General features: G+C 36.2%; 1 protein-coding gene across 1 annotated transcript in view; it reads right to left on the bottom strand.

Annotated features, from left to right (window-relative positions):
* LOC145669855 (uncharacterized) overlaps positions 1-18,219 on the bottom strand; it is a 344,449-nt gene that overhangs the window by 68,215 nt on the left and 258,015 nt on the right. The window contains exon 6 of the mRNA XM_081738200.1: positions 4,249-4,438. Coding sequence (XP_081594326.1) covers positions 4,249-4,438 — 190 coding nt within the window. The remainder of the gene's footprint in view (positions 1-4,248; positions 4,439-18,219) is intronic.

Genomic DNA, 18,219 nt, shown 5'->3' with positions numbered 1-18,219 from the left:
GAGTCAGAGGTAGAGAGAGTTTGGGGGAGAGAACATCGGAGTGCGAAGTCGAGAAGTTGTATTCTAAGGTAAGTCGAATTATGAAAACGAGTAGTTTATGTTGAATTCAGTTAAATTATACTCTATCGTTGTTACAATGAAGACGTAAAAGATTACGCATCGCCGTTTGTGAGATTCACCCACGATATCCAGGAGACTCAAGGACCATCGATCACGTCAACCATTTGGGATTGCCGTTGTGGAGCTGGTCATTATTCCAAGGACTACTAGGAACATTGGAGCTATGTGTTACTTTCTAAATCAGTTGTCAGCGATTCAATGTTTAGAGATGCCGTATTTGATCTGGCAGGAATGAGATACCCGAATTTGACACACAACACATTATACAATAATTTACACCTTAAATGAAAATACATGAACAAATTAACTATCGAATTTGAGTTATCATTTCATGCAAGTTATTACCTCTCGCTTAGTCTGTTTACTTTAAGATTCCCGTTCATTTCAGAAGGTGAACGGAGGGTAACTTTCCTGCGTTCTATTTCATCTCCAAAATTTAGACACTGAACCAGGGAGGATCTCAAAATGTACATAAGATCATGAAATATTGTTGACAAACTCTCCCTTGCAGGTCTTATATCGTTTCTGCACATCCACTCTGAAACTTCCCCAGAACCCACCAGGGGTACATAGCTGGAAAGTGAGTTTCACCCGTCCCCTATTTGCTTCCTTTTCTGGATCATTTATATTTGATTGTGCTGCTTGGAGTCAAACTCTTTTATTTTTTTCTAGAATCTAATTTTTCCCTGATAAAGATATCTCTTCGATCTGCTCTACATAATGATGCTGACGGTTTTGAAACTACTTTATCATCCTGTCCACTGCTTGCGTACGGCACGGAAAACATCTAATTTCCTCAGAAGCTCTAACCACGACTCTAATATTTTCTTCTACCTTTCTCGGAGAATTTTCTCTTGTTCATGGTGGCTCAATGACGTACGTTGAGAACCAATCGATCATTTCATGATATTGACTTGCGTCTAAGTTTACTTGCGAGGCAACAAACTCACGTAGATTTGATCTGTTTCTCTGACAACACTTTTTGATTCTTCTCCACCCTAAAACTCAGATGTCCTGGCTCCTGTAGGTGATCATTGCCAACAAATTTTCCGGATGGGCAAAGTAAGTATTGGAACTAAATACATTACACACGATTCATCTTAAATCCTCTGGAAGATGGATGCACATTGTGCGAATAGCTACAAGTGTCGCGTCCCGTTAGTGAGAGAATTCCGTTTCCCTTTATTTGATACCAAACTCGTGCATATACTTTGCTGACATACTGCGGTAGCCAACAAAGTGCTTCTTCGGGATTTTCGGTACTAATATATATTAGGAGACGGAGGTACGAGAAGCTGGACATGAAAATTGGTCCAGGTTTTTTCTTCTGAAGGTATGACGGACACAAAACTTCTGAAACGGTTTGGCAAATGTCCGAAAGGTGTTGCTGATCGTTACTGGACTTGTGTAAAATCACAATGTTTCCTACCTCTTATAAAACAATTCTTTACATATTATTCTCCTCCGTGGCTAAGCGGTTAGCGTACGCGCCTTTGGCGTGGGAGACCCGGGTTCGATTCCCGGCGGGAGCTCATGTGGTTCGGATTGCACGTTAATCAGTAGGTCCATGTCTCATATGGCCTCGCTGCTGAAAGGGACGCTAAACTAAAATCAACTCAACTCCTTACATATTGACGTGTAGAATGTTGTAGGTAAATACATATATTCTATTATCGCACAGCCGATTTCAAGATTATTCGAGATCAGATTCCTTGATTAAAAGTTTCTTTATTATATAAACGGGCCTAAAAGAAATTGTTCACCATATGAGGATGTTCACGATATAAAAGTGAAAAAGCTCCAATATGAGGATGTCAACATTGTTTTTCACACTATATGCAAAGAACATGAATTGAGACATAAAAATAAAGTTTGTCGTGTAAGTAATCACCATTTTTACTACATAGGAACAATATCGCATCTCACCGTTCTCTTCCACAGCCTCAGAATGCTTCAGTGTAAAAATGAGTCAAAGTTTATAGCTATGCAGCCCAATTTTCTTCGTGGTGTCATGCGGGTTGCATAGCCACATATAAAAAATATTCAAGTTCCATGAGGCAAAGGAAGGGGTTGACCAAAAAAATATAAATTTTATGTTTAGACCACCACGAACACACAGCATCTTTTCCGCAAACCGGCCAATCGAAATGAAAAAAAAAAAATCGGCTCACCCTACTGTTCACTATATAAAACATTCTGTTCGATAATTAAAATCTCATTGATCGATATATAGCACAACGCGTTCGGTACAGGAAATAATACAACTTTGCTGTTTAAATACGAACTGTTAATTGTAATTGTCAGAATTGGCTGGTTTCAACCCATAAATAAAACTCTTAGGCCGTATGCAGAGTCATTTTGACGCGTGATTAGAGTCATAGTAGAGAGTTCGACTAACATAAGGTTCCTGTAGTAGTCAGTCTTTAGTATGACGCTAATCATACGTCAAAACGACTCTGCATAAGGCGGTTACAGTTTTATCGCTCATGCAGGTGCCCGTTCCTCACTGATAGAAATTATTGATTAAATATTCATACGAATGACCTTAAATGTTCTGCATATCGTGTCATAACTTTATCTATATCTATCTATGTATCCATATCTGTATCTATATATATTTATATCAGGGATGCAAACAAGCACCAAAATTTTACTAGACTAGGAAGAAAAAGAAATTTATTTTCTTGATCCTCTATCTTACTGTCACCTGTTTTACATTGTTTTGACTTTCCCTATTTCTTGTTCTTACATTTGGTCATATACACTAAATGTTCGTGATCTTACGTACTCTTGCCATTTTCGCTGCTTACTTTCTCACTACAAGTGTATTTTAAATTATTTAATAATCTAACATGCATTAGTTAAATAATGAATATATGGTTAAATATTCGGTACTGTATCTCTGCTGAAGCATCGTCATACCTTCCGTCACCTACATATTCGATTAACTATTTATTTTTTCTCAGTAACATTACTGTATGTGAATACACTCTAAGTGTCTTATGACTATCTTCGCGAGAGTACTGTCCTGGGTATATAATCGATTTGCCTTCCATCTCTGGCCAGCCATTTACACAATTCTGACTCGGATACGCTTCAGCAGATACCAGTTCAAGCATTTTCACTTACTACTTGGGTCTAAAATTCCCCCATTCAGATGATTACATCGTCTCACTCAGCGTTATATTCACTGTTGTAGAATAATCTAGATATTTAAACTTTTGACAATATTTAGGATTATTTTAATTTATTACATATTGGAACATAACGTCGTTAAGGTGAGGCCATTCTGACTTGTACTCGTGAAATTGGAATATTTATAATTTTTAAAGGTTTCCCGAGTTACATGTTACGAATAAAACCAGGTTTTGATATATATATATATATATATATATATATATATATATATATATATATATATATATAATATATATTAACATTTTATATTCTATAATGTGATTTCGATCGAAGTTTTAATTCGTAAGGATTAGTTTGGTGCCTCCTTTTTTATAGATAGAGTATTGATGATATATCGAAAATATGTTACTTCGAATTTTTAAATTGGCAAATTATTTAAAATATGTATTTTATACCGACGGAACAATTACGTCGAAGCTGCCACTTTCATTAAGGTATAGCAATTCACTTAATCATTTTTTATCTCTAAGAATGTCAAGCTAATCCGTAGGTTATTTATAATGACGAGATTTTTTAATCAGTGGTAAATTGGTAACTTTTACTGAAATAAACATTATGGTGTAGAGAACGAAAACAAGCAACACAGATATGCACATTATATTTTCTGTAAATTTTATAACAAAATTAATGTTATTTGCGTTTCAACTTCGTATTGTGCTTCATCATTATGCTTATGATACGATTTGTTTACAACAGTTATACATTTCGAAATAGCAAGTAAAAGTGGCTAATACTTATGCATTAAATTTTTACAGTATGAATGTTCCTATTATTGAAAGAAGAAAATTTGTTATGACTAACAAGGGATGATGACCTGAAGAACTAGAATATTATTTGAACAACTTATTGATTAATTTTAACTCTGAAATATATTGCACTAAATTACCATTAGCCGTAGTATATATTTATCATTAGCAAAACAGATCTTACCTTTAACCCTCGACAGGGGTCTTATTGTGTCTCGATACACTCCAATAGAATAATATAGTTGTGGGTTAGTTGGCAGACCAGGAAGTTCCATATTCATGACTTTCTTGTTAGACCAATGTACTCTCATACCTTTGTTGTCGTGGACAATAACCACAGTTTGTTGTGTTTCTGTATTCCAACGACCTGGAGTCTTAAAATAGAAGATTGTATGGTGAGTTTATGTATGTGTTTTGACATAAGATGCTAAGTATTAAAACAAAAGAGAGTAATCAAGATTAAACTTATTATTTCCATTATTATTGGTAATAGGAATATAATAGTAGCAGTAGTAATAGCTTTGAATATAGTAATAGAGTCCCTTCTTTAAGACTCTCATCTAGGCTGATCCCCTTTTTTTATAAAATAGTAAACAACTTGAAAACAAAAGAAGGATATGAAAATGTGGAAAGGAAGCCAAGTAGTATCTGCTAAACGATATGATATGAACTAATAATTGCTTTAAGATCTCCGTAAAGTGAATAAATTTGTACACATAATAATTAAAGTAAGACTATTCATGGCTTTGGATTGATTGTTTTAACAAAAGAGACACTGACCAAAGCTTAATACCCACTTTATTTTAAATTATAACTTGTAACTGTTTCGGATATCTAGCATATCCTTCTTCAGACACTATCGAAATTAATGAAAGTACAGACATATATATAAATGTTGTTATAACAAAGTTTAGATTCTTTAACCGTCATATATATAGTCATTGTTATAAAAAGTTTTAAATTCTTTTAACAGACATATATATATATAGTCATTGTTGTACTTATTTATTTTTATTTATTTCTTCTTTTTTTCTCTTATTTACTGAGGTCGTCAGCCAATCCTATAAGTCTTCGTGTACACTTTCCAATTAATCACTTTCCTTCATTTTCGGTTCTTATAAGGGCTTTTTTTCTCAATTTTCTTTTTCTCTATGCTATTCAAACTTCCTTGCCATAATTCATTAATTGGTAAGCCCCCTGTCCAGTTCATCAGTTTATCTCTTCCTACCTTCTTCATCCAATCCGCTTCTTTCCACTTCCTTATTATCATTCTTTTCTCCATCTCCAATACTTCCGTCTTATCCCAATTAATTCCGTGATTCGTCTCCTTAACATCTTTAAATATGGCATTGGTATCTTTCTTCCTTCTAACATCATCTTCATGTTGTTTTATCCTTTCTTTCATTCTCTTTCCTGTCTCTCCTATATATGACATATCGCAGTCCTCACACCATACCCTGTAGATGACCCCTTCTTCCTCTTCGTTAATCTTTTTAGTTCCTTTTCTATTCTTCTTCTTTATTGATCTTAATAAAGTTTCTCCACTCTTTCTATAAGTTCTGACCCTTCCTTTCTTCAATAAATTCTTCAGTTTCTCCATATTTACCTATGCCATATTTAAACATGTTAAGGAGACGAATCACGGAAATAATTGCGATAAGACGGAAGTATTGGAGATGGAGAAAAGAATGATAATAAGGAAGTGGAAAGAAGCGGATTGGATAAAGAAGGTAGGAAGAGATAAACTGATGAACTGGACAGGGGGCTTACCAATTAATGAATTATGGCAAGGAAGTTTGAATAGCATAGAGAAAAAGAAAATTGAGGAAAAAAGCCCTTATAAGAACCGAAAATGAAGGAAAGTGATTAATTGGAAAGTGTACACGAAGACTTATAGGATTGGCTGACGGCCTCAGTAAATAAGAGAAAAAAAGAAAAAATAAATAAAAATAAAAAAGTACAACAATGACTATATATATATGTCTGTTAAAAGAATTTAAAATTTTTTATAACAATGACTATATATATGACGGTTAAAGAATTTAAACTTTGTTGTAACAACATTTATATATATGTCTGTATTTTCATTAATTTTGATAGTGTCTGAAGAAGGATATGCTAGATATCCGAAACAGTTACAAGTTATAATTTAAAATAAAGTGGGTATTAAGCTTTGGTCAGTGTCTCTTTTGTTAAAATAATAATTATGACCTTAGAAACTACGGACATTAATTTCTGGGCTAGAATAATATTTGCAAACTGAACGTTCTACATTTTAAACATATTTCATTGTCTTTAATTTATTCAATTTAAAAAAAATGTTGATAAGGTTAACTTTGAGCTTAATGTTGAAACTGATATCGTTTTAATTGCCGTTTAAATTGTTTGTATATTTATGGAATACTCGACTTTATAGCTAGAAGTTAACTACGGGTTATTAAGTAATTAACGAGACCAAAATATTTACAGATCTTAAAAATATTTTTTCATCTCTTGTCCCACAGTTGTTCAAACCAATAGCATTATCAAGAAGGATTGCATTATAATTCTTAGAAAATGACTTATTACGAAATGTATGTTCTGTGGAACTGGAAATCGGAATGTTGTTCTGTGGGAAACAGAGACAAATCACAGTTGGCAGAGTTGGGCACTGTCTCGTCCACTTATTTAGATTTAAAAGTAGAATGTGGAAGCTCATGTATAGACATCTACATAACTGAAGACAGAACTCCGCTCGTGATAAGTGTCGCAGACGACACAATCGCTGTTAGACCCTCTTCTTCAACCAGGAACAATAATGCACGTTGATCTCCTAAGTGTAGTGCAACGAGTTATCATTTTTGAGCTGCCTGTACCTACGAGAAATGGACTCGTCCAAGGATTACATAAAAAAGTAAAAGTAAGGAGTGTCAATAAATAATATTTGGTTATAATTACTCTGAATGTTGTTATATTTAACAATTATTAGTCATTAATTAATTGCATTGGGCGGTATTCAGAGAGAATTCGTTAACCGAGTGTTAGTCACATACTAGTTAGTAGCATTCTAACTCTTTACTAAGGAAGGTGCACTTTTTGGTATTCAGGGTCTACTTTGAGTACAACTAAAAAGATGATTGGGTGTGATTAACTCATAACCCCAATGCATTGGGATAGAAAAATAAATGTGGCAACTACGGAAAAGTAAATCAGCGCACGCGTAGTCTGTATAAATGAATACACATGAAATACGAAATACGTAATGTTGTGTCGCACGCTAAACCGTGGAGAAAAGATTAGCCTCTGCTCTAGATTAATTAGTCACATGTTATTGACTTCGTCAAATACTACGTCCTAATCAGAGACTCTAAATACAATTTGATAACCATCCGTTAGTCAACCCCGTAGTATGGGGCCGCGGTGGCTCAGTGGTAGAGCGTTCACCTCTGGTGCTAGGGGTCTCGGGTTCAAACCCTGCTCCCGCCAAGTGAACTTTGTGGTGGACAAACACCGTGTGTGTGAGTTTTCTCGGGGTTCTCCCGTTTCCTCCCACTTTCTTCATTCCACCATTTCATTCATTACTCATTATCACCGTCTCCTTTAGCCTAACCGGCATAAGCGTGGGACGTAAAACTCAAAATTTCATTTCATTTTATTCTTTCAACCCCGTAGTATGGCGTTAATCAGTCATCAAAATGACTCTGAAGAAGGCCCATTGTATTTAAACTGGTCATTGTTTAGAACTGTTACTTTTAAAAATGAAATGAATGAAAAAGAAAGATTTGGTTCGTAGAGTTTTGCTGTGTGAGAGAGAAAAAGGAATGAAATTGCGTAGGAGGGGGCGTGGCTTCGTCACGCGATTTGGTCTTCGAGTCAGGGTAACACTATGTGTTACCTGACTTGTTCCCTAATCTTCCTTACTACTTTTCGATCGTTTGGGTAGTTGTTGGAAGTGCTTCGTTATTCTATGGAGCATGGGGCAACTTGGAACATAGTGCCAAAGAAATGAAAGACATAGTTATTATTAAGTGTGCTATATTACTAGAAGTGAGACTTCAACATAAATGCCCAACTGTGAGTTTTATGATATTTTATTAAAACGTCAATCTCTAAAAAAGAGATTGGAGCCAAGTCGAGGTGGCCTATTTCGGGGTAATTTAATGCCAGCAGTAAAGTGATGCTTTATTTATTCAGTGCTGTTTAATATTCAGATTAATTGATTTTGTGAATTTGTAATCACAGAAGTCTGTGAAATAGTGGCTACTTCAAGTTTTTATGGTAACCTTGTATGTGGAGAATCGTAGTTGTGTGGTGGACAAATGTTGAAAGTTTAATTTGTGGCTGGATGATTGGTCTTGACTTTTACCAGCTAAAACCTGTATTTAATTCGATATTTATATTTCTTTTTGAAAATGTTGTTGCCTTAGTAGCTTTGAAAGGTGGGGTGAATGGCGACGGTAATTCATTCACTGGCACTCAATCTACCAAATTGTCGAATGCTAAGGTTCAGGAAAATTTAGTCTGACAGGAGTCGAAGGTTACAGCTTTTACTGAATTGAGTGGAGGTAAAATATAGAGCATCAAATAAGGTGAGTGTGAATTGCTTGTTAATAAAAGAAAAGTAGTTGTGTCACGTTTCATGTTTTTGTATTGTCAGATTGTGACTCGAATATCCGCCTTGTTTAGGATAGAAATTTGATACTTATTCCCTAATAGTGCTCTTTACTTGGTAATCAACCTCCCCAGATTTGGCAAGAAAATTTTGAGCTGGATTTTTTTAGAGGAAAATTAAATGGATTATTGAATAATGACCCAATATTTCTTCCATTCTTGTTTTTCAGTTATTTAATGGTTATTTATTTCGATTTAGACACATTTAAGCCTGAATAATCGATGAGAATTGATAATATTTTTCCTTTTCTCCAAAAAGTAAATGTTTAAATGAAGAATAAATTTGGTAAATTAAGCTTTGCTTTAATAAATGAATTGCGAAATTGAGTCATTAGTAGTAAAAGATTTGTCAGGTTGAAATATTATTCATGCGCCGACAATATATTTATATACAGAAGTTCATAGATAATTAAGAAAATTTGTTGTCAGATTAAATACTTAAAATGACCAAGTTTTTGAGAGAATTTATTGTTACTCAGAGTAAATACTAATTATATTATTCAATTAGTTGATTGTTTAGCAAATATTTGTTTAGAATTAAGACTGGAGTTTTTCTTAGATAATTCGCAAGAATTGTCGTATAGGATAATATTTTTGCTGATTCGTGAATTTGACTAAATTAATTGAAAAGAATTTGATACATCTTTGAGAATTCGCTATTTTTCTGAATTGGAAATTATTAACTTTGATACAACACGTTATATGAAACGACCAATTATTATCAAAATTAGATAGCTAAAATTCATGTACATTCCATATTTTGGAATTTTATATTTTGTTATTCGTTTTGTGTTTATGGATTATTCTAACGGAATAACGCATATACCCAACCAGTTTCTCTCGTTGAATAAAATTGTTATTGATAATTGAATCCTTGTGTTCATTTAGTTTATAAGTATATGTCTATCCTGATTTGTTTCGATTTGCACAAGGAATATTGGAGTATGTTGTTAGCTTTACATTGATCTGGGATGAGGAAGATCCTATCAGCAAGTCCCATCTGCAAGGCTTTATCTAAAAGAGTTCAAATCGACAGTTTTTGTTATTGTTATTATTTTTGAAACAGTCTCGATTTGGGTTCGAGCTGAAGAGGTTAGGTGGAGGTGGACGTTACAGTAGTGGGCTAAAGAGAGATCGAGAGAAAATTCGGAATGTTCAGTTTATTTCATTGAAACTATGAGCTTGGTTATGCATTTTATGGTATTGGGATATCTATTAGATACCTCTTTAAGGACGTTAAATTGATTTTATTTTAAGTTTCAACTTTTAAAGTCTGACACTCAGGCTGAAGAGGTACTGTAAATTGCATGAATCGAAAGAGAATGCATGCTTTAGAGAGAATATTTTGATAACATTTTGATTTTATTTGATTTTTCATGTAGTCCTCAGCTTAATTATCAGACTAATTTGCAGTTAACGTTGAAGTCATGCAAGATGATATCTTACATCAAATTTATGTTCGAATTTTAATAATATGGAAACAAGTGTCACTATTTTAGCATTATATTATATAATCTGGAACTAAATGGAAGGAGGGGCCATTGACTACAATATCCCGGTACACAACATACTTGTATTTATTCCAGTAATACTAAAACAGGCTAACATTCAAATGTTATTACCTCAAGTTGGACTGTTTGTAGCTAACTTCTTGTCAGTTTCTCAATTCCGTGCACCTACCTGGCCTTGTCCTTAGTAGCAAAGAAATCAGACACTGCTATTTCCACCACCTATTAGTTGGTGCAGCATCATGATTTGAGGAAGTACACCAAGGACCGATACAGGTACTAATACGAAGGAACATTTGAGGCAACTATATGCCAAACATGTCCTAAGTTCAATCCCATCGAAGTCTTGAATGTTTAGTTGCGTCTTTAGCGCCAAATGTGATTTTCCGTTATTCTGTTCTAACAAAGCGAGCTTTTGGTTTATAAATGTAATATTAGTTTTGGCGGAGTGAAGCATATATCTGGTCCAACTGAACGGAATAAAGGTCGTAATTGATGATATGATATTTAGGCATGAACTCAAAGTGAATTATTACTTGTAGTTTCACCACTCACGGAGCAGAACTTTATGCTTGGAATGGCCCTATTTGACAATTGGTTCTGTAAGTTAGCTGTTGCTGTAATATTGATTTTCCACATTCAAATCTAGAAAAGAAAAACTTTTATGCGTATTTGATAATCTACTTCATGAAATGCACATACAAGCGTTTTGAAGAAGTTCTTGACAAACGACCGTTGCTTTTAAACCTGAGCTGAAGTCACCTCGTGACACAGTGTGGTTGCCTTGATAACGTGACCGGAAAATGACACACTACAGTGAACTGGACATGCTGAATTGTTTCGACCAAAGTTGTATATTGATTTATGTATTTTCTGCAATTACGTGTCATATGTCATAAAATATGTTAACCTGAGCCTGACCTTCTAGCATCTTCGACATTTTTACAACCTACACGGAATATCCAGAACAAACGAGTTGATGTGCTATGATTTACTTCATCTTTCTATCTCGCAAATGTTTCCAGGATGTTACAACAGGATTATGTCTGAGTTAGAATTCACATAGTAACACTTCACGTATCAGACGTCGTTTTGCACTCATCCTCACTAGCAAAAATTACAGGTGGAAAGGTGGCTTCCGTATTAAATGGTCAAGTTGCCACAATATCACTTAAGCCAGTTTGAACTTTTGTAGTTACGATTGATTATGGAGTATGCCACTCAGCTGTTTTAGTTGGGAGAATGTTGCAAGATGTATGACTATCCTTGTGTTTATTTGGTTAAATATCTACCGTTGATACCATTGTGGTGGGGTGGAGCTGGTTTGATTTTAGGTAGAAACTTTCTTAGTACAAATTTGTTGCTATGATGTATGTCTGGATCTGATGTAATTCTCGATTAAGTAAGATTCTGATGAACAACATCATGTTCGTGGGTTTCTTTCATTTTCTCCCACATTCTCATTCGATCATCATTCAGTTGCTTTCATCTGTCTTCCTTAGCCTAGCGGGCATACTAGTGGGATGTTAAAATCATAGATTTACTTTAATTTCATTTTTTGTGTCTGACGTAGTCTTTGTATTGAATAAAGATTCTAAGAAAATCTCTATCGAATAGCAAGTGTCACTATTTTTGTGTGTGAAAAAAGAAAGCGAAAGGAAAATACTTTAACGAAACAGAAAATACATGAAACCTCTTACACTTGGTTAGTTTCCTGATACACCTTTCACATACGCATGATATATGGTAATCATCTATTACATTAATGTCTTTGTTATATTATAATAAAACAAATTCAACGTAGAGCTCAAAAAGTGGTCTAGGAGACCTCAGGCTCAATTTGCAACATCTTATCAAAACTAAACGAAAGGTACCCGCCACTACATTAAATTTTATCGCCATAATTCCCAAAATCAAATCATGCTATGTTAAAGTTATTTTAAAAAATAACGGTTTTACTCCCCTTGCGCCCACACGTAGGAACCACTGATTATCAGAAATTGACGACCAACTACAGCAACAGCCTCTTGTTACTACATTTGTAACAAACACTTTGTTACAATCTTTCCTTCCAGGTTTTCGTCCCTGCCTTTTTTTTAAAAAAAAAACTCATTTTCTTTCCACTGAAAATCTATTATAAATTTTTGATCTAATGAACACTTTGCCGTAAGATACCGTTTACATCTTTACTCCTCATTCAGTATTGATATTGAAATTATAACTGTGGATATCGCCGCTGTAACAAACGAGAGAAAATATATTTCTTACAATATTGAAAAAGTGAAAAGTAACAAATATAATGAACAAAACGTTCTCTTGTATTAAAAAAAAAGTAGATCAGTTCACAAACCGCAGAAGACAGGTACATAAATCTCCAATTTTTTCCATGTGGAAACTTCAGAAAGGAACACTTGGATAAAGAGAATTTCAGCCAAGTGTTCCGAACTGCGCTGTGATTGGTTAAGGGAAAAAGAAGTTAAGCGGAGTGGCGCGAAAAGAATCATGCTTCGTTGTCGACCTGCAAACAATGTTGATGTAAAGTTCAATGACTACCAGACTAAAAACGTGAGTTTTGGACAGGGCCGACTGACTACTAGTTGGCCCCGGCGGCTAACATATTCTGTTGCCCTGAATTCTCTATCCCCAACCACCATTACAACAACTGTCCGTTGTTTTCCCACGATAAAAACACATTGTTATCTTAGATAAAGCACACTTTTCTTTAATAGCCACGTCGTACATTATACCATAGTCATAATATAAAATCTAAGTGTATGGTAGGTAACAATATTTATGAGAATAACACAGGCAGTATTAGCAAACATTTTCATCTCTTTTTGGAATGGCTGAAATTTGTAATTTGTTAATAACTAATACGTTAATTTGTTAATAATAATAACTACGAAAAGAATTAATTTAATTAACTTTAGCACCGGCGGTTCCATTATTCGTGAACAAGTTATACGATAAGGAACACCCACTTCACGTACCCGAAATATTTTTTGGGGGAAATATATACTTTCCGGAACAAGCACGAGAAAATGTTCTCGTATGAACATTAATATCAGTAAGCACTTGTGATCCATGAACTACGTCAAGTACCCATACTGTGAGTATTTATGCAAATCGTGTGCACATATAGGCCTACAAGGTGGTCGTGATGGAATTATATACTATGCGACGTGATAAAAGATCAGGAAAAGAAATTATCAATAGTAAATTTTAATATTGCTACTAGAAATTGGTGTAATCCATTTTCATTTCGATTTACGTAATTTTATTCCAAATTTATGTATACAGGGTGGTCGTGCATGAATGTCGGAAAATTCGTGAGATGAATCTACAGGTAAAAACAAGCAAAAAATGTCCTATTAACATTGGGTGAATGCGGCTTCGTTTGGATTCTAGACGCGTCTGAAATGTCACCTTCCGAGGCGGCAATTTGCAATATCTCAAGAACGGAGAAAAATACGAATGTCGGGTCAAAACATATCAAAGGAAACCCCATCCGAAGAATCCAATTATGAATAAGTGGTGGCGAAACAGTGGCGGCGCTAGAGGCGGCACAAAGAAAGTGAATGAAACATGGAGAAAAGTGAACAATTTACACTGAAAAATTGTAGGAGGGGATGTTACTTGGAATATGCAACAACAAATGTTAATGAACAAAGGCAACAACGGCTAGTCTGTAGGGACTTTAGGGGAGGCGGATTGTAGGAATACAGTATCTTTGTAATGGTGAGAAATAGGAATGTCGGGTCAAAAGATATCAAAGGAAATGCCCTCCGAAGAATCCAATTATGTATAAGTGATGGCGAAACAGTGGCGGCGCCAGGGGAAGCACAAAGAAAGTGAATGAAACATGGAGAAAAGTTGAAATTGGTGAAAACACAACTATTTGAAAGCACTCAGGAAACAAGGAATACAACTCTAGGTGTACTGTATGATACATGTCCGATGACAGAGGGCGCATAGCTACAGTAGGTGGAACAAGGGGGCGTGCAGAGCGTCGCGTAGTAGAGTTAGTTATAGGAGTAGTGAAAGCGTGGGTAACGAGAGCGTTCGCATCGAAGGTGCAGAGGACAGCGCACAGTTCATTCGTACTGAATGGGGCAATGACAATAACAGCACAAGCGTTTTAGTGCTACACTCTACAGGCAGGGCAGTAATCCATGTGTATGCGAATGTGGTTTACTTTGTGTCGTGTGAAACAGTGTTGATGTTGACAAGCGCTATGTGTAATGCACCACAATGAGTAGGGTAGTATACACTAACGCCGAAATGGCAGATATGCATTTGATGTACGGCTTAGCGGAAGGTAATGCAAAAGAAGCACGTAGGTTATATGCGGAACGCTACCCACATCGAGAAATTCCAGCACCGGGGATGTTTATTCGTATTCATCAGCGATTGCGGGACACTGGGTTATTCCTTCCCAACACAGACATTCCGAGACGACGACGCGTTCGAACACCCCCCTGGAAGAGAGGGTACTCCGACATGTGACCCGGAACCCGAGTATTAGTACCCGACGAATAGCAAGGCAGGAAGACGTTTCGCATCAAGTCGTGCTAAGCATCTTGCATAGTAATAATCTCAGACCATACCACGTACAACGAACGCATGCGTTATACGATGGTGACTATGAAACCCGACGACGTTTCTGTCGTTGGTTACCGCCGCTGCCGTGTATCACCAGCCTTTCTAACACAGGTATTGTTCTCGGATGAGGCATTATTCACACGGGATGGCATCACAAATTTCCACAATGACCATCGATGGGCACTCAACAACCCGCATGCAATTGTAAAGACAAAGCATCAACAGCGTTTCCAATTGCATGTGTGGGCTGGTATTATTGGCGACAACGTTGTGGGACCACATTTCTTACCACAGCGATTGAATGCAATATCGTATCTCCAGTTTCTGACTCAGAATCTACCTATTCTGGTTGAAGATGTGCCACTGAGGGCACGACAGTGTATGTGGTTTATGCATGATGGCGCCCCTGCCCACTCATGTCACACCATTCGTGCATATCTGAACAAAACATTTCCATGCAAGTGGATAGGTTGTGGTGGAAGACAAGCATGGCCCCCACGTTCACCCGACCTGAATTCCCTAGATTTTTTCCTGTGGGGTTACGTGAAGAGTCTCGTGTATACACGGCCCCTGCATGATGTTGAAGATCTTCGCCAGCGTGTATGTGCTGCATTTGCCACATTACGGCAAACGCCAGCGATATTGGCACCAGTCAGACAATCCTTACGCCATCGTGTAACTGTCTGTCTCGAAGAACAAGGAGGACATATTGAACAGCTGCTATAAAATGGCATTATGTTGACCATGGTAGGTACAATACCTCTTGTTTTTATAGTACACTGGGTCTCATCTTCCAGACGTGTTTTTTACGATCTGCACGTTTCATCACTAAGAGTGTTTAACAGTTTCTTTGCAGCTCCCATGCGCCGCCACTGTTCCGCAGTACGTGTGCATAATCGGATTCTTCGGATGGAATTTCCTTTGATATCTTTTCACCCGACATTTCTATTTCTCTCCGTTAAAATGATACTGTATTTCAACATTCCACCTCTCATAGTGTCCCTACAGCGTAGCCATTGTTGCCTTTGTTCATTAACATTTGTTGCTGCATGTTCCATATAACATCCGCTCCTACAGTTTGTCAGTGTAAATTGTTCACCTTTCTCCGCATTTCATTCGCTTTCTTTATGCTTCCCCTGGCGCCGCCACTGTTTCGCCAATACTTATACATAATTGGATTCTTTGGATGGCATTTCCTTTAACATTTTTGACCCGACATTCCTATTTCTCACCATTACAAAGATACTGTATTCCTACAATCCGCCTGTCATAAAGACCCTACAGACTAGCCGCTGTTGCTTTTGTTCATTAACATTTGTTGTTGCATATTCCAAGTAACATCCCCTCCTACAATTTTTCAGTGTAAATTGTTCACTTTTCTCCATGTTTCATTCACTTTCTTTGTGCCCCCTCTAGCGCCGCCACTGTTTCGCCACCACTTATTCATAATTGAATTTTTCGGATGGGGTTTCCTTTGATATGTTTTGACCCGACATTCGTATTTCTCTCCGTTCTTGAGATATTGCAAATTGCCGCCTCGGAAGGTGACATTTCAGACGCGTCTAGCGTCCAAACGAAGCCGCATTCACCCAATGTTCATATGACATTTTTTGCTTGTTTTTACCTGTAGATTCATCTCACGAATTTTCTGACATTCATGCACGACCACCCTGTATAACCAGTTTTTATTATAATATCAATTGTGGTACATAAATACCCAACGACAACCGTGAAACCGGATTCAACAGCAGCCACTGTTTTATTTAAAAGAAACATTTCTATTATATACAAAGAATTGAATAACTTTTCACTCGTACCCCCTGTATATTCAAGAAGTCCGAATTTATAATCTATGAGTTACAATACTACTAACCTCCGTTTCCACGGTAATTTTCTACATGACACTATAAGAACATAGACATACATTACCTTACAGTAACAGACTTTGAATAACTGACCGCAGCTCGAATTCTTGGCTGATAAAATTTACAACTATTGAAGGATGAAAGCAAATGCTCATGAGTGACTCAACAATGGCAAAACCAAAGGATCGTGTTATAGAGGGACGACTCGACGCCATTATATTATAAATCTTAAAAGTGATCTCAGATCTCTTTCTGTTGTATTTCAAATTGTTACTTTTCCCGGCCCAAGAAACTAACCTTTAAAGAATTGTATTGTCAGGCAAGTATACTTTGGGCTCTCTTTTATACTCCGGGATAGGAAGCGCTTTGGATTTCACTACTGGTTTTGCTTGAACCGACATGGCTCTGAAGCTCGGTTGCCCATCCTTACTTTATAAGGGGCGTGTGTCGCAACAAAATTATAATTAAGAGCTCAAAGATCATGATGTATGCAGATTGCCGACGTGACTGTTCACAAGACTTTTGTTGTCGCGCACGTTTTCCACATTTTTTCTCTTCTTTCCGACTTCCTTCCTTTATTAAAATTTTCATTTGGCCATTTGATTTAGTCCCTGTCTGGGCGGCAATCGGCGCAAGGCAATAATTAATTAGGCCTAAAACCTACAAGATTAAATATAGTAAATTAAAACAAAAAATCAATGATAAGGATAGTGAGGCTTGCACCTCGGTTCTTTGGAGTAAGCCATTTTGAATACATTTGTGAAAGAAAATTCTCAATACGAATAGTCTAATTTATTGCTATCTCATTTTTGTAAGAATTCTAAAATATGTCTTCTTTATTTCTTCATTATGGCATTGAAGTTAATATGACAAATTGGTGGTACATTTTTGTATAGTGACCTAGTCTTGCGGGATTGATATGACATAGGAAAATAGTATTCGTATAGCATACCCTCTTCCTCTCTGTGAAAGATTTAATTTTATAAATATTAAAATTTTCACCTTTTTTTTAAAAAAAAAAAATCCTGGTTTGTTGTGGTTAGTGGTAACAATGAAAGTTTTGTCCTCAAAAATATTCATTTTAAGTGGATTGTCTACACAGGCCCATATCCAGAGAGTCTAGGGGGGGCCGGGTCCCCCTAAATTTTGGGTGCCCCCTAAAATTACGCGGTAGGCTTGCAAATTAACTATAATATGGTGATGAAATATAATATGGTTGGATTGTCCCCCCTAACTTTAGCAGGTCCCCCTACATTTTTGGGCTGGCTACAGGCCTGTGTCTACATCTATTATGTGCATGTTTTATGTTTTAGGTTAAGTTAGTTTTAAGCATAGGAACCTTGTTCAAGATATTAATATATTGCGAATAACCGTGCATTCAGTTTTCTGGTGTTTCCGTGTATATATTCTGTTCATTCAGTATGTGAGTGTCCAGTGAATGATTCGGTATAGAACGACATTTTTTTCTTTTGTCATGCTAGGACATGCACCTTCACAAGAAATGTTTCTAGTATTCCAGTTCTTCGGTCA

Source organism: Thermobia domestica, chromosome 14 (genome assembly GCF_964235325.1).
Source record: "Thermobia domestica chromosome 14, izTheDome1.hap1.1, whole genome shotgun sequence".
Taxonomy (NCBI): domain Eukaryota; kingdom Metazoa; phylum Arthropoda; class Insecta; order Zygentoma; family Lepismatidae; genus Thermobia; species Thermobia domestica.
Note: the sequence above shows the minus strand (reverse complement) of the source record. Positions and strands in the feature narration are given on the sequence as shown.